The sequence below is a fragment of the Leucopleurus acutus genome (assembly GCF_964270905.1).
Source record: "Leucopleurus acutus genome assembly, chromosome: 9".
In the NCBI taxonomy this organism is placed as follows: Eukaryota; Metazoa; Chordata; class Mammalia; order Artiodactyla; family Delphinidae; genus Leucopleurus; species Leucopleurus acutus.
In genome coordinates, this window is record NC_139144.1 from 26301864 (window position 1) to 26325034 (window position 23171).

Sequence of the window (23171 nt, forward strand, 5' to 3'; positions counted from 1 at the left end):
AGACATTGAATTATTTTTTCTCTTGAGGTCTCGATTTATTGTCCCCAAACCATCAATTACAATAATGTTCCATGCTGCTCTGGAATAAAATGTAGGAAACAAGTACTCCATTGAGGACGTTGTTCAGCTTGAGCAGCCTTACACTGTGTTCTTGACCACACGTGGTCCCCTGTTTTCAGTCAGATTGGTACAAAAATATATCATTGGAATCCTCAATTCTAAAGGTAAATTCAGCATTAATGAGTTTTTTCTAAGGAAAAGTAGCAAATAAAAATTGGATGCATATGAAATTTCCATCAACAGATACATGTATAGTGAACATTGCATTTGCAGGTGGCTGAATAGGAGTAGTCAAGAAAATAAACACCAGTAAAACACCACATGTATCATCTTTGAATAGTTTCTACAGTTACAGGCATGGTTACATTATCAGCAAAAATGAAGGCCTCTCAATGTCTGGCCAGTGGAAGTAATATGGAGCACCTTGCTTTTTTTTTCCATTGCTCTGTCATTAAAAATAGGCCACAGTGCAGAATTTACTTCCAAGCAAATTCAGTGTCACTGATATGTACAGTTATAGTGTTACCACAATGTATCAGTTTTCAGAACTGAGGACATCAAAGACACCCCAATCCTCAATATTTCAGAGAAGTCAAAACTCATCCACACGCAGGTGACAATACATTAAAATTTTTGTGTGAAAAATTTTGCCTTACAACACTAGTTATACAAGTTAATATCTATTAAAACTAAACACACAGCACCTTTTATATGTTGAAGAGTATACATCAGCAAGAGTGGAAGAAAAAAGGATTGATTAGAAGAGCACACAGTCTTTCAGATTCTCTTTATTATATCTGTAACAGCGTCAAACACGAACTTGACATTTTGAGTATCTGTAGCACAGGTCATGTGGGAATAAATTTCCTTATCTTTTTTTAAATCCAGGTCTAGAAACTGGTTCTTGATGTAGTTCCTTGCCTCTTCAAATGTATTTGGACCTTGTTAAAAAAAAATTAAAGAAGTAAACTTTAACTGCATTTAAAAAGCATCAAATTATAAGTAATATCAATAAGTTTTAGGATTTTCCTTTGCTATTTGATGTTCTCAGGATTGAAAAATCAAAATGGCAGTGGTTAATTATCAGAGGTTTACACAACAAGTTCCTGGGAACTATGTGCTGGGAACTATGTGCTGGGAACTATGCTTACCTCCCTGGGGGCTTCAGGTGGCTAAAATGCAACCTGTGCGTCAGAAAGCTCACAGTAGAGTAGAAACACTAATATATTTATATAACAAAGTGAGTGAGTAAAAAAGCCCGTATGTATGTCAAAGATTATGAATGTAAATGTGTGCATGGGTTGGGTGCATGGGTATTAATATGAACTAAAAGAAGAAAAGAATGGAAATTATAGATGCGTGGACTACATAATGAGGTGGTATTTGAGCTGGACCTTGAGGGATAGCTAGGAGAGACGAAAAACTGTGTGAATGAAAGCCAAAAAGTGAGAGGCACTTATTGTATGATTTCAGCTCTTTGACATTCTCGGAAGGGCAAAACTACAGAAACAGTAAAAAGATAATGGTTTCAAGGGTTGAGGGCAGCGAAGACGTGGACCACAGGCATTTTTTAGGGCAGTGAAACTATTTTGTATAATGCTGTAATGGTGGGTACATTGACATGACTTTGGCATAACCCATTGACTTGTGGAACACAAAGAGTTAACCCTAACCTGAAATACAGACTTCAGTTAATAATGTATCAATATCTGTTCATCAGTTGTAGCAAATGTACCACACCCCTTCCAGATGTTTATAATGGGGGAAATTGTGGGAGCTGGCCAGAGAAGGAGTATGTAGAAACTTTTTTCTGTTTATTATTTTCATAAACTAAAAATTGCTCTGAGAAATAAAGATGATTACTTAAAAGAAAACATACAGCCCTGAATTATGATTCTATATTTAATCGGTAACTTTCAGTACAGAAGCATGATTATATTCAATCATATAATAAATATGTAAACATAATGTTTACAAATAAGAAAAATATAAGTACTCATTATAGATGAGCACAAACAGCTACTTTGACACAATTCAACACCCCTGGCACATCTGGGCTAGCCACATATCTAAGTGGTGAAATTGGGTTTATATTTGTGTTTAAATCATAAATATTTCCATCTTACACAATTTCATTAACAACAGGGCGTATAACTATTTACCAAAAAAAAAAAAAAGTCTCCAAAAGAAACACAACCCTTTTAGAGAAACTGACATTTATATTCATTGGCTAAGAGGGCCAGTACTAAAACTCTAGGAGTTAGGAAAATTGGAAAAATAGATGTCACTCTTCTCATTCATTCAAGCTATTCCTCTGGAAACTTAATTCTGACTTTGAAGAGCCACTGAGGTCTAGTACAACATTACAAGGTTTCATTAGGAAATGTATTAAAAAACGCCAATTTGGAATATAATTTACACTCCTATTATAATGTTTAAGATAATATAGTTTGCAATGTCATTATACATTACACAGAGTAACAACCCTGGTCTATCTAACGACCTCTCCTTTATTCATTAGAGCTTTGCTTTAATGCAGGCAGTGTAGAGAGGGTTTCCTCTTTATTTGTAAGATTCTTCCCAGGTTGGATCATATACATGACTCAGAAAAGTATCATAAGCCTCAACCTCCTAAATATTACACATCAAAATCCAGATAGAAAAAAATGTATCTCTATACACAATTTTACTACTATGGAATTAAAAGGAAAGTATCTTACCAGTGTACTCTGGAAAGCAGATACCAAGATGCCCTTTGGTTACTTTTTCTTGAAAGAGATCTTTTTTATTGAGAAACAGGACAATGGAGGTGGTTGCAAAGTACTTGTGATTACAGATACTGTTGAACAGGTGAAGGCTTTCATGCATTCTGTTCTGTTAGGTATAAAAGATGAAAATGTGTAGGATTGTTATTTGCAAGATATTAATGGTGGGCATTATGAACAAGGATGTAGAAGTAACATCTGTCTTTGGAAGGTCTTAACTGAGTTGGGAAATGGGGTATTCATATTGGAAAGCACAACTGCTTATTTTTTACCTTGACCGTGTTTTCCTTTTAGACTTAACACTTCTTCATCTTCCACCAAGAGCATATCATAGGCACTGAGTGCAGCACAAACTATAATTCATGTAACTCCTTCAAGGAGTGAATCCATTTCTTTCTCTCAGATCTCTGTCCACCTACATCAAGCATTCTTTAAAAAAACAAAAATAACAGAATAAAGAATCATACAAATATCTTCCAAAATTTACATTAAGATGAACATTTGGACTTATAACTGAATGCTCCCATCTGTTTAAAAGGTAGTCTTTCAGTTTTGACTGTTCATAAAGTAAGACTTGTTTGACCAATTTGCAGCTCAAGGACTAGAGAAAAAGAGAACATTTATTTACTGTTTTTGGAATTCATGCAGCCTGGAGCAAAATAATTCACATACTGACTTTGAGCAACTGGAAAATTTACAGCAGTTTAGAGTTTTAGTAAGACATCTATTGGTCTTAGGGATTTTGATCAAAGTCTATGCATATTCTTAAATATCCAGAGCCCACAAGAAGATTGGAAGCTACCATAGTTCTGATACTATGATTCTTCCCTCTTCTCTTAGCTCCTCTTACCTCCATTCATTCATTCAATTATCATTTGTGTTCTATGTACTAGACACTGTGTTAGGCCTACCAACACAAGGATAAAAGGACATGGTCTGTCCCCTATAAGCTGGGTAACCTTGGGCAAGTTACTTAAGCTCTCTGTACCTTAGGTGCCTGATGAATAAATGATAATTGCAGTACCTATATTGTGAGGTTGCTTTAACGATTGAGTAAATACAGCATTTGTCTCAAGTGTTAAAAGCTTACAACATCATTTGAACTCCTTTCTGTAAGGTTCTTGGACTTTTCCTAACATAAAGTAAGGGAATTAACTTTTTGTCCATGTTTTCACAATTTATCTATGTATTCCCTGTGTGTTGTCACTTGCTATTGTGTATGGTGGTTTTTTTCCATATACTTTTATTTTTCTATAATTTTATTTATAAATGTTCTTTTCTCCTTTATGGCTTCTGAATTTTGAATTGTTACTAAAATTGCCTTTCCCTCTTAAAAAAAAAAAGGACTGGTCAGTATCTTCAAAGAGCTTGCTGTCTTGTAAAGAGAAAAATACATTATTATAATATTATGTAATATTCTAATATATAAGGTAAAATGTGAGCCCAGAGGAAGATTTACATCAGCCTGAGGGACCATGTAACAGTTCCTTTAATATAAATCTAACTTTTTGCTATCTCAGGACTTTCGCGTAATCCATCTCCTTTCCACGTGACACAGTTCCTTTCTTCCTTCCATAAGGTTGCTTCTTTCCCAACTTTCAGGTCTTAATGTCAATATCTCCTTCACAAGTAACCACCTTGAATGTCCATGTAAATTCTTAACTCTTTTTATTGCCCATTTCCTTTCTATTGTATCACTCTCTTTATTTCTTTTATAGTAACTGCAACAATCAATAAATAAGTGGTTTATTTTTTCACATGTTTAATAGCTATCATCGCCCTAATAGAATAGTAGCCTCATGAGGGCAGGGACCTTATCTATATTAGTGATGCCTATATTCCCAGTACCAGGCACTGTGCCTGACACATAATAGACATTCAATAAATACTTGCAAATAAATGAATAGAATCCATGTTAATGGAATGGAGGGAGGAGTTTTACATAAAGTGCATGTACAGGTCATCAAGGAACGAGAGAACATGGCATGCTTGGGGCAAACAATTATATTTTTGGAAATGTGAAGATTAAGGTAAAAACATTGAGGTATACGGCCTGATACTTATTCATTTATTCAGCAAATATTTGTTTATTGAGCATTTATTATATTTCAGGTACCAGAGATGATTCAGTCTTGAGAACCTTGTAAGTGGATGATGGTGGTGTTTATGTGTGTGTGTGTTTGCGTGTGGGTGTGTGAATACACTTAAGATATCAGTATCTGATAGGAAGTGTAGAGGGTGGGTTGTAATTTGAAATGGAGTGATCAGAAGCTGCAGAAGATGATAGTTGTGTAAAGAGAATAGAGGCAGCAAGGGCAAAAGTTTTGAGCAGGCAGGAGTAAGCCTGAGGTGTTAGGCCAGAAATAGATTTACTATGTCTTTTACATTACATGAGAAGATTAGTTTTTATGTTGTAGTCAATGGGGATCTCTAGGAGATTTGGGGGTAGGGAATTAACATTTGTTTGTTTTTGTTTGCTTATTGTTATGGTAAGTCACTTTGATCTGAGTTCAGAAGATAGATTTGATGAGGAAGAGACCAGAGGCAAAGGAAAAAATATGGGGCTTTCATAATAGCTTAATCCTAAGATATTAAGTACCAGGGAACATCCTAGCTGTACAGAGATTTCAAAGGTAATAACTATATTGGGATATTAAATGCCAACCAGCTGATTTACTGAAGATAATGAAAAGTACAACACATTGTAGTGTTAGTACTTTACCTTTCACATAACCAAATGGAGAACAGATACATAGAACTAAAATTCCTCAAATATATATGTATACCAATGCAAAATCACTCCATTTAATAGTAGATTGAAAGAGCAGTTGCTCACAATATTGAAAACAACCTTTAGGAATTCAATCGTTGTGTGGTTTGGAAATTTAAATTCAGTGACAATAAAGCCTATTTTAAGTGCTGCTAATTACCAAATCCTCTGCAGTTTCAGACTTGTGATAAAAGTGGAGGAAGAGGACGGTACTGACTTTAGGTTATATTATGTAAAAATTAGCCAACAAATTTAAGTTTTAAAATTCAGTAAGCATTCTTATGGAAGCAAGGATAATAAATATGCATTCAGACTTTTAAACTTTTAGCCAACAATTATTTAAACTTCACCCTAAACTTATAAGATAGGTACAATTATTATTCCTGTTTTTTCATGAGCCCTTTAAGCAACTTGCCCGAGGTTTATTAATTCAACTGGTATTTGAGGCTGCTGTGTACCAGGTGCCGTGATAGGTCCTTTGTGTATGATAGTGACTCTGTGAACGTGGTTAAGCTTTGTTGTGAAGCTCGTTAAGTCTACTTAATTAGATTAGAGGTGTCTAACTAGTACTACATGGTGTCTACTGTTAGCTCTCAAACCCTCACCAAGTAGATTGGAATTATCTTTGTTGGGGAGTCTTCTTTCCCCAGGTCAGATAGTAACTCTTTGTGTTATCGAACAGGTGACTGGGCAAAACTTGAGAACTTTCCCCTTCCCAATGGTTTTGTTGCATTCTTTCTTTATTTTTTTGGAGTTTTTAAACTGTTTATTTATTTTATTTTATTTTTATTTTAAAAATTTTTTTAAACATCTTTATTGGGATATAATTGCTTTACAATGGTGCGTTAGTTTCTGCTTTATAACAAAGTGAATCATTGTTGCATTCCTTAAGTGGACCATCTAGCTATCTCCTGAGTTTGATAATTCAGCTTCTCTGTAGCCTGCTGTTGATATTAACACCTATGTGTAAGAGATAGCTATTCTCCTCTTCAGTCAAATATACACAGTTGGTAAGGGGTATAAGTTATGTAATATGACCTTTAGCCTACTGTTCTCTCAACACATCTTACAGCCTCTAATAAACATGTTTAAATATGCTTAGCTCTCTCCCAAGGAAGGGAGGACAAAGTTTACTCAGTCTTCGGGTTTTATTCATGTTGGTAAAACGGCTTCTGAAAGTCTACCTTAGATTGCATGCTAATAATCCTCTCATTTTATGACTCATTTGATAAATAGTTTTTTTTTTTTTAATTTTCTGTGCAGATTGACGTTAGGACATAGGTCCAGGGAGCATTGACCGGGTTTCTCTAATGCCATCTGCTATTATTGAACTGAAATGCTCATTAGCAAATCAGACCAGTGGCTGGAGTTTTGCTTTTATATTGATTCTCCTGGATATTACATTAGGTCTAAGAAAGGTTACATTTTGTCTTGCTGCTGTTGTAGTAATTTGTTTTTTATACTTCTCTTTTCATGTTTAGCTCTTCATCTTAATTTTAAGTTGGGGCTTATTTTAGAGGTGTAAGGCATTATAACGACTGAAAAAATTTGGAGATTCCCAAAGTGGAGCATGGAAGAAATGCAAATATACACTCCACCATAACTATTCTGAGAAAAACAGTAATAGAAATCAGAGGAAAGCCTGTATACTTGCTGACTGAATATCTGGATTGGTCAAATCTACTGGGATAATTAATGAGGTGAATGGATATGTGATATAGCTTGAATAACCTTAATTCCCTGAGTAGTTAAGATAACTAGAGCTTTAGAGACTTTAAATGGAACTTGGAATTCTCATTTTGGAAAGGTTTTATTTATTTATTTACTTATGTATGTATGTATGTATGTAATACATGTTTCCTTAAGTCTGATATTTAAGTAAGGATTCTTAAATAGTAAAGAAAACGGGTTTAAATGCCTGAAATGTATGATGTAACTAAAAATTCACAGGCTAGGCTTTTAAGCGACAAGTGAACATCAATTATTTGTTAAACTGCCCATGATATTTATATATTGCAAGCCATCAGTTTTATGGATTTATATTAAACAGTTGAGTTTTATAGTCCATTTTAAACAGTTGGGAAAGTTACTGAGTTTTATTAGTTTATGTTAAACAGTTGGCTAAATATTTGGCCACACAAGATTATTTACATTTCATATCAGAAGAGACTATTATGGAATAATATGCCCTTTATAGTGTTTGCAAACTCATTGAATAGTCTAGGATACCTAAAAATTAATAATGTTACTGCAGCTAATTTATTTGTGAGATGTCTTTGCTCATCCTATAAGCATGTGAATCTCTTGGAAAAATAACAATTTCTGACATCATTTATATATTTGAGCACAGAAAAATAGGATCTAATCTGAGTAGAAATTTATTTTAAACTATTCTGTTGAATGGGATTTATTCAACATATTTGACTGTATCAGCAATGGTATAACTTTTTAATTTTTTTATTGAAGTATAGTTGACATATAAAATTATATTATTTCAGGTGTACAGCACAGTGATTCAACTTTTATATGCATTATAAATTGATCAGCACAATAAGTCTAGGTATAAAATCCTAAGGTGGCTACGTATGTCAGGGCCAACAGGTAGATCTGTGTCACCACTACACAGCCACAGCAAAATGGCTTAACCAAGTCCTTCCCTGCTACCCAGTTCTGAAAATAGATTAGGGCAGATGCTTGCAGATAAAAAGTATATGCACAGAGGTCATTCTAAATCCCTTAATTGCTTTTTATTAAAAACAGAATCAAAAGGATTTACAACCACAAGGGAAGCTGGGTCTCTAGACTCCGGTAATTGTTAATACCATCATATATTTCCTACTAAATGTGTGTGTGTAACTTAAAATACCCACTAGATAATTCTCTGATTATTGAATAATATAATTTTTAAAGTCATCAAAGTAAATTCTATCATGAGAATAAATTAGACATCATCTTATACAGCTTATAATTTTGGTAACATTAACCATGAACATACCTGAAACAAAGGTATAGTTATACATGAGTTACTGCTCTGTGAGATCTAATAGAGAACAACAAAGCTAAGTTGGGATATAGCTGCTGGGTAGACAACCAGACTCACTGCTAAGCTGTCTCATACTCCCACAGAAATGAACATAGTGCACATGATTCAACTTGAAATTCAAAACAATTATGATTCATTTCATATCATGGATCCACTAAACACTGTTGCAAGTAGTTATATAACAGGTACAAAACCTAAAGCTCTATGTTGTAATGGTTGCTGACCTCTTTTCCCTAGCTTCCGTATAGTTTTATGTCCTTTCAGTTCTATTTTTTAATCATAAAGCAATTAGGAAGAAAGGACTTCTCTATAACTGATAAATCCTTGTAAATATGTAAGTTCTTTGCCCTGCAGAATTATTTTATAGCAATAAAAGGGCTCACGTTTGCTTTGCATTTTCTGTTTACTTAGTAACTTCTGTAAGGAGAATTAATTTTACCAGTTTGACAGTTGGAGTTCTGGTTTGATAAGAGCTCTAAGGAAATTTGCATTAAATTAGGTGATACATGAGGATGATACAGTACTTGGACAGAGAGCATTTTTTCATTTCGATGTTCCTGTTTAAAATTCTATAGTTCTTGAATTTAATATGTAAATTAAGTCTTTAGTTTTAAATAGTCTTAGGATGATTTATGCTATGTGAATACAAATCAGTGCTAATGTGAGTACCTGGGCACTTACTGAAACGAAGTTGGAAGGTACCTTACTTTTTACAATTCCTATTTTGAAATACTATGAAATGTTACACTGCAAAAGCCTGTGTGCTTTAGGATAAACCTATTTAACACTTGAAAAAAAGTGATTTAGCTGTGAGAATTTATTAAGGGATTAATATATCTCAATTGCTGTGACTAAACTTAAAAATGTATTTAAATGATTAAAATAGTTCCTTAAAAGTACGAATAGCTGTGTTTTTTGTTTTATAGTAAAATTTAAGTATTTTCAAAATTTTATTGTTTAAATATTTGTTTTTAGAGAAATTCTCCACATTCTCCTCCTCATAGACAGTGCCTTTAATAACACACCCTCTTAAGCCAGAGAGAAAGCAAAACCTATTAAGAAAACAAAAGAGCTCAAAACCTGTTTTAGTGGGTGCGAGAGAGGTAATAGTTACGTTATGTTAATAGTTGATGTCAAAATAAGTCTTAACGGAGCTTCACAATCCAATTCACAAGCATCTTACATTTTAGCATCAATACTGTAATAGAGAATTAGCAAGACCTTTCTCATTCCTTCATAAGGGCCGGTGATACATGAAAGTAGAATAGATGACTTACACAACTTAAAATGCTTTACAAAATTAACCAAAGACTTATAAAAGGACAGGAAGATGATGATACACCAATGAAAGTCTAGCATCCTAATGCAAATGCTGTATAATATTCAAAAAATTGTTTTAAAAAATGTATGAATATGATATTGGTACTGAGTGAACTTGACGTTTCAGGAAATGAACATGATTTTCTGAGGTTTTGTGTGTTCATTGGCAATCGTCGCACCTAGCCTCGTTTTAGAAGCCCAGAGTGGTGAAGTACCACAGAGCCCTGACAACTGAGAGATACCTTCCCAATAGACTGTCCTTTTATTCCCCCTTCCCTCTTCTCTTCGAAAGGAATTGTGAATGACCAACAACACTGGAGGAAGCACTTACTGTACAGAAAAGGAATGGTTTCCAGCCCAATTTACCTTACAGCCCATCAGTGATAAGCAGTGTAAGAAGTGTGATGTTTGAAGTTAGGAAGATATGCATTTTAATCACATTTCTAGCACTTCTGTGTATGATCTTGGGGAAACCTTTTACTTTGTTTTAGCCTCCATTTCTTGACCGTTTATCCTACGTAAGGATAGCAATGCCCATTCATCGTGTTACAGTAAGGGTGTGAAGGTAGTGTTCATAGGTGCCTGGCATAGTACATTTATTCCTCCAGCCAGGATTGACTGTGTGCCTGCTCTGGGTTGGTCAGTGTGATAATCACAGGAGTTGTAAGCAAATACGGCCCCTGGCCTTCTGGAGCTCAGAGCACATGACGCAGAAATAGAATCAAAAAGAACAAACTGATAAAGAAACAAGGCAATTTCATATATTGGTATGTTTAAAAAGAGAAAAATAGTGTGATATTATCAATTGTGTAATGGTACTGGCTCACATTGGCGAGGCTAGAAAGAACTGCTTGTTCGTATTTCTTCCCAACTCTACATTTAGTGACATAATGTTGGTAGGTTGAAATTGGCTATTGTCAGGGTGTTTGCACCTGGGGACTCATCAAGGGCCAAAAATCAGGCTGCCCTCCCTCCCCCCACTCCTGAGAGCTTGTTCTTATGTGCTTACCCACACTTCACAGGGTATAGTAGTGACAGGGATATTAAGGGATGGTTAGTAGATAGGATGGTCAAGGCTCCATGAGGAGACAGCCTTTGATTTGGAAGCTTAATGGTAAGAAGAGGCCAGTCTTTGCAGAGATCCAGGGTCAGAGCATTTTAGGCAAGGAGAGCCGCAGGTGTGAAGACTCTAAGCCTTGGAATGTTCAAGGAATAGATGTATTAAAAAGATAATTCATGCTGGTGACTATTTCTGACAAGATACTAAATTGGTTGATGTTGTAGAGAATGACCAGGATTGGGTCATTCTAGGTGTTCAATGTACGGCATTAAGTGTTAAAATTGGCTTATTATGATCCAGACAGTCTAGGATCCAGAAAATTCCGTTAACTTACGTAAGGTAAGCGAACACCAAGTTATAACTCTGTGCTGGTACTTCATTTCAAATAATCTTCACAGCAACCTCATGAGGCAAGTAAAGAAAAAGTAGCTTTATTCCTCAAAAACTGCTGCTAATTAATGGAGAACCTGGGATTGGGACCTTGGTAGGATTGGCCCCAAGGCCTACACTCAGCTTCTAGTCTGTGTTTCAGTGAGAAATTTGGAGAGGAGAAAGGAGAGTAAGAGAGAAAAGTGAGTGTGCCACAAATGCATGGACAGCCTTAGGAGGGGCAGAGAGGAGGAATTGGACTTGGGTTCTCAAAGGAAAACTCTGAAAACTGGACCAAAGATCACGAGTCTGGAGAAAGGAGTTGCTAAAGAGGAACTGTACCACAGTGATGGCAAGCCCGAAGACAGACAGCTTAGCTTTGCCAAGAGAGATGTCCATCCCAGTCTTTGCAGTTCCTCTATCCTGGTTTGATCTTTGGTTCATCTTTCAGAAAATTAACTATTTGTGGGCCTGAAAATGAGGGGTAAATTTTGAAGGGCTTTCTTCCATATTAACCTGAAAATATCCTGGCCATCCATGTAATACCTATTCTAATGAGATAGTATGTGTCAGTAGTTTTAATACTTAAAAAATATTAAACTTTGATCCCAGTGAAACAAATTTCCCTCATAAATGGATACAAATAATTCATGTCACATTTTTTTCATTTTTTATACTTTAAAAAAAATATTCCCATTATCTCATACATGAATGAGTGAACTATGTTTTTACTGACTTTTTTCATTACCAAGGGGTACATCTAAAACGTGGTTTTAATGTTGAATATTCCATCTCATCCGCAATCATAGGGAGAAGTACTTAAGTGTCAAGGGACATTTTCTAACACTATGGTATGGATTTTGATTTCTCGGTATAGTAAATGAGTTACAATAGAATTTCTAGGAGTGTCTTGATAATGCAACAGAATGAAAATAATGGACTCATCTTTATAAACCATGCTTATAAAATAGACTGCTTATAAAATAGCATGTCTATAAAATAGACATGCTTATAAAATAGACATGCTTATAAAATAAACCATGCTTATAAAATAGACTTTGTTATTCCAATAAATAGCGTCACATTCAAATAATTCTCAATTTCATTTTTTTTAAACTAAGAAAACAAATTAAGAATATTTCAAGCAAATGGGAGAGTAGGAAGGCACAGGAAATACGATCCCTGGCACCTCTTGGTTAAATGTTATTTTAAATATATTTCTTTTTTTTTTTTCTTCAAAGTAGGATATCAGTTTCAACTATGAGGAAAATAAAATCTAGCTCCCACCTACTCAAGACAGAGTCTTTTTTTTTTTTTTTTTTTGCGGTACGCGGGCCTCTCACTGCTGTGGCCTCTCCCGTTGCGGAGCACAGGCTCCGGACGCGCAGGCCCAGCGGCCATGGCTCACGGGCCCAGCCGCTCCGCGGCATGTGGGATCTTCCCGGACCGGGGCGCGAACCCCTGTCCCCTGCGTCGGCAGGCGGACTCCCAACCGCTGCGCCACCAGGGAAGCCTGACAGGCATTTTTACTGGAGGGAAAGGATGAGGCTCAGGGTGAGGGTTGGCATGTAGAGCTACAGGAGGGCAATGAAGGACAGTGGTACTGAAAGTACCTGAGGTCTAGTGAGCATGCCCAAGGACTCACTGCACTTGACCATGGGTTAGAGCTCTTCTCCATGAAGAAATAATGTGTCTGATGCATATTTCTGTTGAGAGTTCAAAGAGACATTGGATCATACCTGAAATGCAAGTCTTTAAGAGGAGAATTGAGTTTCAGTGATTCTAGTTGTTTTCACTCGAGAATGTGGGACATCTTGCTCATTTGGGACGTAGCCAGGAGCTGCTCTTCTGTCCAAATCGTTCAGGTAGCTAATAAGAGAAACAAACAAAATAGCATATATAATTTTAACTTTGTACTAGAAGATATCAGTGTTGAGTACAAATGAATTTTTAGTTTAGAGCCCATTAAAATTACGAAACTCCAGACTGGTGCTTTTCCAACGCTGCTCCTCAGAATTACAAGAACATGGTGGCTGGGGTGTTGCAGAGCACTGGGTGTGACACACAGCTGACCTGTGGGACCTTTTTTTTTTTAAAGGCAACTGGATGAATGCTGCCTTAGCTTGTATTTTATAAGGACGATGTGATGGATTCACTGGCGTCTGAATAGACATTTGAGAAGAAAGCTCTCCTTATAGGACTTAGATCACCCCCCAAAATGCTACCTTGTAATGATGGTCACTAGACTAGTCTCAAAAGGCTGTTCTTTGTATGTAGACACTTCAAATTTTAAGAGAGAGATTGGTTTTAATATCATAATTTGATGGTGGTTGTGTTGTTTCTCCTGGATTGTTTAGTTTAAGAATCGGAATGGTTTTCATTAAGAACCATGACTATATCTGGTTAGCTCAGGAACAGAATGAAACTTTTGACTTTCTTGCTGGTTCATGCTGGAACTAGTTCATGAAATTGCTGACCCACTCCCAAATCACGCTCCTGGGGATAGAAAGCTGAATTTCCACACTGTATCCTCTCCAACCTCTTCTTCGCTTCCATCAGTGCCTCAGTGTGTCCTTCACTCTTCACCGGAGGCCATATTTAAAAACCCTACTGTTACCAGGAGAAATACTGTCCTCCTCCTGCCCACAGGATCTCTCACAGGTGGTGAGAGGCAGGAGTGAATCTGATTAAGCTGTGTGGTCTAGAAGAGTCTGTTAGATTAGAGGAAACAAACTGTTCTCAGCGTCATCCTTCAAACCAGATCATGTCTTTGGACTAAAACAAACTGTATCACTGCTTTAAAAACAGTTGAAAATCACTTATTATACACTTTTGATACTAAGGCTTTAGGAGCTTAGCAATATGGCTATTTCTATAAAATTGTTAAATAGAGATAGCAGTAGCCTGGTAAGGTTTTTATGACAAAATTGCCCATTATATTGAACCAAGTTTATACATATAACCTAAATAGGAAGATCATAATGGGCATGTATCCATCTAGACAGAATTTGAGAGGTATAATCTAACCGAATATTAGTTATTACTCAACAGTTGACGTTTTCAGGGAATAAGCTGAAGGGCTGTTATGCGTGAGCGCCTAGCACAATGCCTTGAAAGCCAATGCTACTTTATTTTATTTTTTTAATAAATTCAACAGCAATATAGATAATTTATTCTTGGAGGAACTTTCTGATTTTAAGCTGAAATAAACTAAGAATTGCCAAGTGCCTCAAAGGGATTTTGGCCAAGGACCAATAGACAGTCACACTTCAGAAACACATATATGTATAATGTGAAAATTTATCACCATGTTTTATTCTAATAAAGTTTAATTTTATTAAAAAAGACAAAGATAGAAATATCAGAAGAAAGTATTGGAAAAATGTTCTAGTTTATCTCTTTTCGATTTTTGAAGCCAGGTCCTTGGTGAATTTCCTGTTAACTCAGGGCTGCATATGTGGTAGTATACTACTGGTCAGCTCATGCAGGAGCAAAAACCTAACCAAACAAAAACATACCTGCCATGATAGAGATTAAATTCATTTTAATGATAGCGGAATGAATGCTTTGGTAAAGACACATTTTAATGTACTTTTATTTGCATGCATAAATGATCTCAAGCAAAGCAGAAGCAGTAGCAGAGTGACAAATTTGCATTTAAGATGGTCATTTTAATAAACAAATATAGAATTTGGGTGCTCAAGCCTGTGGTCTAAAACAAACCAGAGGCCCTGAATACATCCGGTTCAAATCACTTAAAAAATATCTGATTCTTTTTCTAATCATATAAAAATAGTATTCTCCTAGTAAAGTCCATGTTGAATCTTAAAACGTGGAGTTTAAGTCACACACTGGACAGCCCAATCAGCAAACCATGAAGTATTAATTAAAATTTTCCCCACTCTCATGACCCTTTTCTTTCAGTTTGCTAGTACTGATTAGGGGAGAGGTGTTACGTAGCCAACAAACAACATTCTCTGATTAGGACTCACCTCTTTGCTGGCCTCAACTTAAAGGGTTGCTAGGTTTGAGAGAATAACAGATATCTCACTTTCACACCAAAAAATGGATGGATGGATGGACGGGTGGATGAATAAATAGACAGAAGGAAGGAAAGAAAGGAAAAGAAGGAGGGGAGGTAGAAAGGAAGAGAGGAGAAGGAAAAGAAAGACCCCTGCCTTATATAATGCATATGAAATAAAATGGATGTGTTATCAATCTGATAGTGTATTTAGTTTTAAAACGTGAATGTAATTAAGTATTTGAAAGAAAAAAATCGGCTGTTAATTTTTGGAAGAAAGCAATGGCCATTTAACTATTTTTCTTAGCAGGCTTTTACTTAATCTTCCCTTTAAGAATCCCTAAGGGAAAAGAAAGTTAACATTTAAATTTTTAAATTTTAAATGAAAACTTTCTTTTTCCTGTCGTTATTCTACGGCTCTTTGCAAATCGATGTGGGTGGTTAAAAATCATTACATTACTGGCGAGGTTCACAAAAATGGATGCAAATAGATATTGTGTAGATTTGTTAAACTTGAAGAACAGACAGATGCTTTTAATATGAATCTGAAATGTGATAGTCCCAGTGTAAAATATATTTTATGTGTCAAAACAGAGAAAAAAGCTAAAATTAAAGATTAGAAAGTCTAGGAAAAACAATAAAATGTCGTTCTATTTGCCCATTTTGGGTATACAATGTGTAAAATTTTTTGTTATCAAAGAGCAAAGAATTTGGTAAACATAATATAATTGCAAATACAAGTTACATTATTTTAAGGGAAAATGTTTAACCAGTAATGTGTATCTGAAACTAAACGTATTACAAGTGTTGAACTATCCTTCTCTTCTTCTCTCCCCAGAACATTGCTAAGCAGCATTTTATGAGAATATTCCATAATTCAGTTTCTGATTGTGACTGCCTTTATCAATGATTCATATCAAAAAGCAATGTTTTATACTATAGCTTAGTATTAAAACATTGTTGATGTAATCACAGGATGATATCCATTCTCTAGGTCATCAGAGAGATAAGAGCAGGACTTTCCTCCAAGGGCAATATGTCCATTGGATTTTGGAATTTAAAATGAAAACGAATGACCAATCACAGAAGACTGTTGTTATGTTTTCCTAGAATTTATATGGTTTGTTTTCTCTCCATAATCCTCGTACTCGTTATGCTTAAAAATCTGAAGCATCATGCACGTCTTACTGTTCTGTCCTCAAATAATCTTTCATTTGTTTAACTTTTACTTAACTGCTTTTTAAAGTACTGCTAGCATGTTCTGTTGGGAGCCTCAGAAGAACTGCTATTTTTACCCTTTTACACATTCATATGCATGGACAGAAATATAGAATAAGTATTTACATTATATTTACATGCATGTGCACACGTGCTTATAAGCATGTAACCAGGGGACAGGTCAAGGACCATTTACTAAAATGGAAATTTAAAATCGTTTTGATAATGAAATTATAAACATTGTTACAACATCCTAATTTCCTTATGGCTAAAAGTTGTGAAAATTATATAATCTTGCTTGAGACTCAAAAAGAATCCCACAATATACAAATGTTTTTCAAATCAATACATAACTTTCTTCTAAAATGCTATATCATGCCCATCGAACCAATGGAGCCAAAGCATGTATCATTAATAAGGTTATTTTAGAAGATGATTTTAGTAACTTGAATAGAGATGAAGTGAATAGCCCAAGACCTCAGTGTGCATGTTACCAGTCTGTGTTCATGCTGAACTTAGTGTGTAAGGATTAAATCTTTTTATTTGGGAGAAAATATTTACAACATATATATCTTCTCAGACATATAGGTTCAAAATTAGTTATTTAAAATGCTCCTGTGGTTATGTTTTTTACATCTTCTTTACATCATCTTGATCTTTTTTTCTTTCTCTTCACTTGCTTTTTAGTCTGATAAAATGTAAAGCCATTTACTTTCATCATTTGTGATTACAAATGTAGAGCATACAGAGTTACAATTCTTAAATGTAAATGTTTCAGCTACAGTTCCTGTTAAATCGCATTCACTTGCTAAGCTGCTGAGTCATTGACCTGATATTCAGATGCCCTTTCAAAGCAGGCCTGAATTCCTGGATCTCTCCACAGTCGTTTTATTACCTCAACCAATTCAGGCATCATGCTGCCATCTTCCAGGGTATTTGTTATCGCATAAAGTTGTCTTTGGTCTTTCTATAGCATTGTTTTTGTGAGAAGGATAAAAATACGTTGTTATTTGGGATCACATATTCATTTTTTTCCAATAGAGCATTTCAATTTGTTGATTCTTATTTCATTCAGTAATAATTTTATTGAGCATCTAGTCACTATATTTTCAGGTTAATACATTAGAACTCAAGTTCCGTATAAGGATTGGCTCATGTCCAGAAAAGTTTTTCAGTGCAAAAACTGTGAACTATTACATGGAGAAATTAGGATATTTAGGTATATATCACTGACTTCTAAATGTGATGTAAAGAGGGATAGCAATATTTTAGTGTGAGTCCACTGAGCTTCTAGACAACCAAAATGCTAGTGTCAAAGGGTAATGAACCTGATCTCGTCAGACACATTGTCTTCCTTTGATTATGGCCATATATTTTCCAGGAAACAAAAATACCAAGTAAGAATTAGAGTAAAAAAGGAAATTAAAACTCAGTACTCTAAAATTATAGTTTTAAAAAATGTATTGCTATATAGTATTATTTGCGATCACGTACCTCTTTGTAATCATAAAAATTAGCAATGGTAAACTTCTTAAAAAAATTTTATTTTTGGCTGCGTTGAGTCTTCGTTGCTGCAAGAGGGCTTTCTCTAGTTTCAGCGAGCGGGGGCTACTCTTCGTTGCGATGCGCGGGCTTCCCATTGCGGTGGCTTCTTCTGTTGCAGAGCGCAGCCTCTAGGCGAGCAGGCTTCAGTAGTTGCAGCGCACGGGCTCAGAAGTTGTGGTGCATGGGCTTAGTTCCTCTGTGACATGTGGGATCTTCCCGGACCAGGGCTCAAAGCTGTGTCCCCTGCACCTGCATTAGCAGGCGGATTCTCAACCACTGTGTCACCAGGGAAGCCCAGCAATGGTAAACATTTTGATCCACCCAGTTTTTGAACATCCTTGTAGGTGTTGTCACTTCTTGCCTTTGGGGCAAATCGATAGGGCAGAGTTGAGACTTCATTAGGAAAAGAGATGGGATGGAAGTAAAGTAAAAAGAGGAAAAGGAGAAAAGAAAAAGCAAGCATTGTGTTACTCCTGATGGGATATTTGGAAGTGACAAGGGCAGAAGGAAATAAAAGTTTGAGTAAATAATGTAGTCCACAGTTTACTTAAACTAATAATGAAAAACTGGTTTATGACAAAAATTTTTGATTAAGAATCTGGATTTCAGACTAATTCAGTTATTGACCATGATGCTAGACCAAGCAAATGAAGAAATCTGGGCTCAAATCTTGGTTGTCAGACTCCAAAGCTCATGCTCTTTCTTGCTCAAACTCTTTTGAGTGCGTATTATTATAACGACTCACATGACATTTAGCACTTGTAATATTTTAAATAATCCTGACAACAGTAGTCACATAGACACAATATTTTCTCCGTCTTACAAATGATGAATCTAAAACTTGGAGGTAAATTTGCCAAATCAATGAAGACAATAAGCATTGAAGAGTCAAACCCAAACGTATTTTCTGCAAAATCAGGTGGATACCAGTGAAGTATGTCCAATAAGAACCTGATGACTTTCTGATATAATTCAATTTATTATTATTTGAAATCTATGACAGGCTTCTGTCACCATTTTACTAAAAATCTGCTCTTTGCATGAAGAACTAAGGGTATAGCTCTCATTGTTAAAGAGAGGCTCTGTTGAGACTAAAAACCTTACTTCATCTTTCTTCAATCGGATTTTATTGCCAAACCAAACTGATCAGATGACCACTAGGCCCCAAACTTTAACTGGCCCAAATCAAGGGCTTTGATCCTATTTTATTGCATCAACAAAAGGTGAACTTTAAAATCCTTCTTCCCGATTAGTTTGATGTGATAGGAAAGTGCAAATTAGTGAAATATGATCCGATCACTTTGCTGGCATCATCCTATTTGCTTCCTTCCACGCTAAAGTGCGATTTAGGACAAACGATGCAGCGCAACAGCTGCTCAAACAGTATTGTCCCTAAAGGGAAAAAAATCACATGCCTTGTAAGCTTTACAAAACAAGCTATTATATACTCTTTCATTCTTTTAAATAGTCACCATTTTTAATTTACATATACTTTATTCGTCGAGGTATCAAGAATATAGTCTCACCATGAGCATTTAAATGTCCTGAAGTCCTCTTTGATCATCATTTATTATTAGCTTCCCCAAGGGCAAGCCATCCTGTCAGTTTGGTTTTGTCTTTCAAGACCTTTTATATTTTAGTGTACTGCGTGCACAGGTAAAGTTGATGGCAGTGATTTTCAAACCAGGTTGCACATTGTAAACATGTGGGGTACTTTTAAAAAAATGTCAATACCAGGACCCCAACCCAGACAAAATGAGTCTGAATCTCCAGGTGTCACGGTCTGCAAAGGTAGCTTTAAAAATCTCGCAGGTGTCTCAAATGTGCAGGCTGAGTTGAGAATACCTGGCAACGTATTTTTTTTTAACCATAAATAATATCGTATTAGACATACTGCAATTCAATTCTTGAAGTTCTTCTACAGTTATCAAAGGGTTGATGATAATTAAAGAGTCCAAATTGATATTGTTTAAGGGATTGGGCCCACCAATGAAATTTGAATTTTTGAAATACATCACACCAAAATTAACAGCTATTATGAACAGTCTTCTATATAACAGCCAAATTGATTGAACATCAAACTCCTACCTATTATCTTCCAGATTTAAAAAAAAAAAAAAAAAACTCCAGTAATTTCCCATCAAACTCAGAATAAAATTCCAAATTCCTTACTGTGGCTCACAAGGCTCTACATTTTTAGCCACGTCTTCCTTTCTAATTTTATTTCCTGCCTCCCCCTTACCCCTGCACTTTTGTCCCTCTTTCCTCAAGACACACTGGACTCCTTACTATTCCTTGAACTCTCTAAGCCCCCATTTCAGGGCTTTTGAGAATGGCTGATCTCTTCGTGTGTTTGCTGTGGCTCACTTCCTACTTCATTGAAATCTTCCCAAATACCACCTCCTCAAGAATGCCTTCCCTACCACCCTTTCTTTCATTCTTTTATCACTTTCTAGCCCCTTAACCTCCTTGATTTTTCTTCATAGCACTTATTGCTGCCTATATAGTACACAGTTCTTTATATCTTTTATATTACACTGTAAGCATATGAAGGCAGAGATTTTATTGTTTTGTTCATTTCTATATCCTTAAAACCAAGAACAGAACCTAACACATAGTACATGTCCCTGAAATATTGTTGAATGGATGAATCAGTAAAATGAATATACTAATTAGCTCAGACCTTATGTTCTAGAGAAATTTTAAGGAATGTCTAATAATTTTCCAGAAGTTTCAAATAATTCACAGTGGGTATGAGTGGCATCCTAAAGAAATTTTTTTTCCCTATCATGTATTTGGAAAAGCTTGGGAATTATGGTGGTTCTAGAATAGCTCATTCTCTTAATGTTGGATAGTTCTAGAATTATGTTGCATAGAAAGTGAAATACATGTTTCCTCAACAAGTTACTCAGACTTTCTTCATCAACATTAGTGACCTCAGATGATCCTAGAACCTTGTGGAACTCATTCTGAACCCTAGAATCATATTTCAAAATGTTGCAGAAAAAAATATTGATATATCAATGGAAGGAAAGGATATCATAGCCTAATAATTTGCAGAACTGTCAGGTTCAGAATACCAAGTTTTAACTATAGGATTTTCAGAGCCTTTGCTTACAAATACTGTTGGTAAATTTCCAGTAAGTTGTTATAGTACATATGTATCCCAAACTTATTTGATTACAGAACTTTTATCATAGAACATCTTGAGGAATCAGTGTTCTTTAGTTGAAATTATAGGATTCACTTCATAGCGTGCTATGTCAAAGATGGTCACAACACCCTAAATGTGTAATTAAAGTGTTGTTAATTTTCAGCATCTTTTTATGTTGGTCTAGTGATTGCTTTAGATGCTCTAAAATAGAATATAGGAATATTCAGAGAGAGTAAATGCCTTTATTATTTCCCCCTCTTGTTTCTTCAACTTTACCCTCTTTAAAGTTATATACTCATGAAATTAGTTTATCAAACATTATCCAAAAGAAACAAGAATGACCCCCCCTTTAGCTGTATTCCCCTTCAACTACAGATTCTCTCTCTCTCATACTCTTCAGCGATAGTTCTTTAAACTCTGTTCTCATATCTACTCATTTCTGAACACACTTCATTGGATTCTGCATTCACAACTTTTCTGAAACCTCTCCCATAATCTCTACATTATCAAATCCATTAGATTCTTTAAAATAGACTACCTTCTTGACCTCTTCAGACCTTTCAATTTAGATCACCTTCCTTTGGAGCACTTCACTCAGATTCCATGATTCCATATTCTCCTGGTTTTCTTCTTAGTGTTCCATCATTTTCTCCAAAGTTTCCTAGTCCTCTCAAATGACCGGAAACTGTTGGAGTTTTTCAACATTGTTACCTAAGTCTCCATTCTCCTTAGTGCCCTTCTCTTCTCAATCTGAGCACTTGATCTCTTCCATCCCATCCCCTTCCTTAATGTAAATTATATGCCTTAGTGTAAGCGTATGGCAGTAACACTGAGACTTAAGTCTCTAACCAAATATCCCCTTTGAACTTCAGATGCACATTTTCAACTGTTCATACATGTGGATAGCTCGCAGAATTACAAACTCAACATTTCCAAAGGGAAGTTTATTAGTTCCGCCCCATCCTCATTAGTACAGTCTTCCCTTTCTCAGTAATTCTCTCTGCACATGCAAGGATTTAGCTCCATAGCCAGCCTTGCTGCTCTTTTGAAATAGCTCATGCTTTGTAATTACTTGTTCAACACCAAACTCTCTTCTCTAGAGGGCAAATACTATTTCCATCTCATTTACTGCCGATTCCTCAGTATATTCCTAGTGTCCAGTCAGATGTCTGCCATATCAATAATAGTTTAATGAAAAAAAACTTTTTCAAATGGTATTGGATGTGTAGACTTCAATACGTAAGTGTTAACGAGCCTCCATTCAATGCGATTATTGGAAAGTAAAAATACCTAATATTTACTGGGAGCTTAATGTTCTTCAATACTTTGTGTTTATGTGGGTTTCTTATGGTTTTGCTTCCTCCTGTAATAGTCATTGTAATTTAATGATGAAAGCACAAACACTGTGTGGATGAAAAATCTGAAACCTAAGTAACTTGTCCAGACTTACAGAACCAGTGACTAATAAAGCTCATGTATATTTTCGGTTAGGATACTTTCTGTCTTTGAATGGCAACCTGTGTGATGATGTACAAACTGTATAAAATAAATTGAAATATATAAACTGTATAAGTAAATTGAAAGCTAAATTGAAAGCCATAGGACACCAGATCTCTGAAAGCCACACATAAGCAAAGTGCTTAGCAATGATCTGTTGAATAAACAGTTTAAGCCAGGTAGAGAGTGTATTAATCTTAAAATCAAATACTGAAGAATGTGATTGAAACTGCTGTCATCTACATTAATTGAAATCAAAATATGAGCTCTATAGTACCTGCCAACTGTGATGCTTGAGGACATAAGTACTCCTAAGGAGTTATGTCAATTGCTTAGTGCTGCTTAAGTT

General features: G+C 35.5%; 1 protein-coding gene across 1 annotated transcript in view; it reads right to left on the reverse strand.

Annotated features, from left to right (window-relative positions):
- Positions 1 to 817: 817 nt before the first annotated feature.
- GNAT3 (G protein subunit alpha transducin 3) overlaps positions 818 to 23171 on the reverse strand; it is a gene marked incomplete at both ends in the record, with an annotated part of 47096 nt that continues 24742 nt past the window's right edge. The window contains 9 exon segments of the mRNA XM_082846254.1: positions 818 to 852; positions 855 to 1001; positions 2781 to 2934; positions 3129 to 3185; positions 3189 to 3205; positions 3208 to 3254; positions 13127 to 13146; positions 13148 to 13256; positions 17436 to 17593. Of these exon segments, the coding sequence (XP_082702380.1) occupies positions 818 to 852; positions 855 to 1001; positions 2781 to 2934; positions 3129 to 3185; positions 3189 to 3205; positions 3208 to 3254; positions 13127 to 13146; positions 13148 to 13256; positions 17436 to 17593 (744 nt within the window).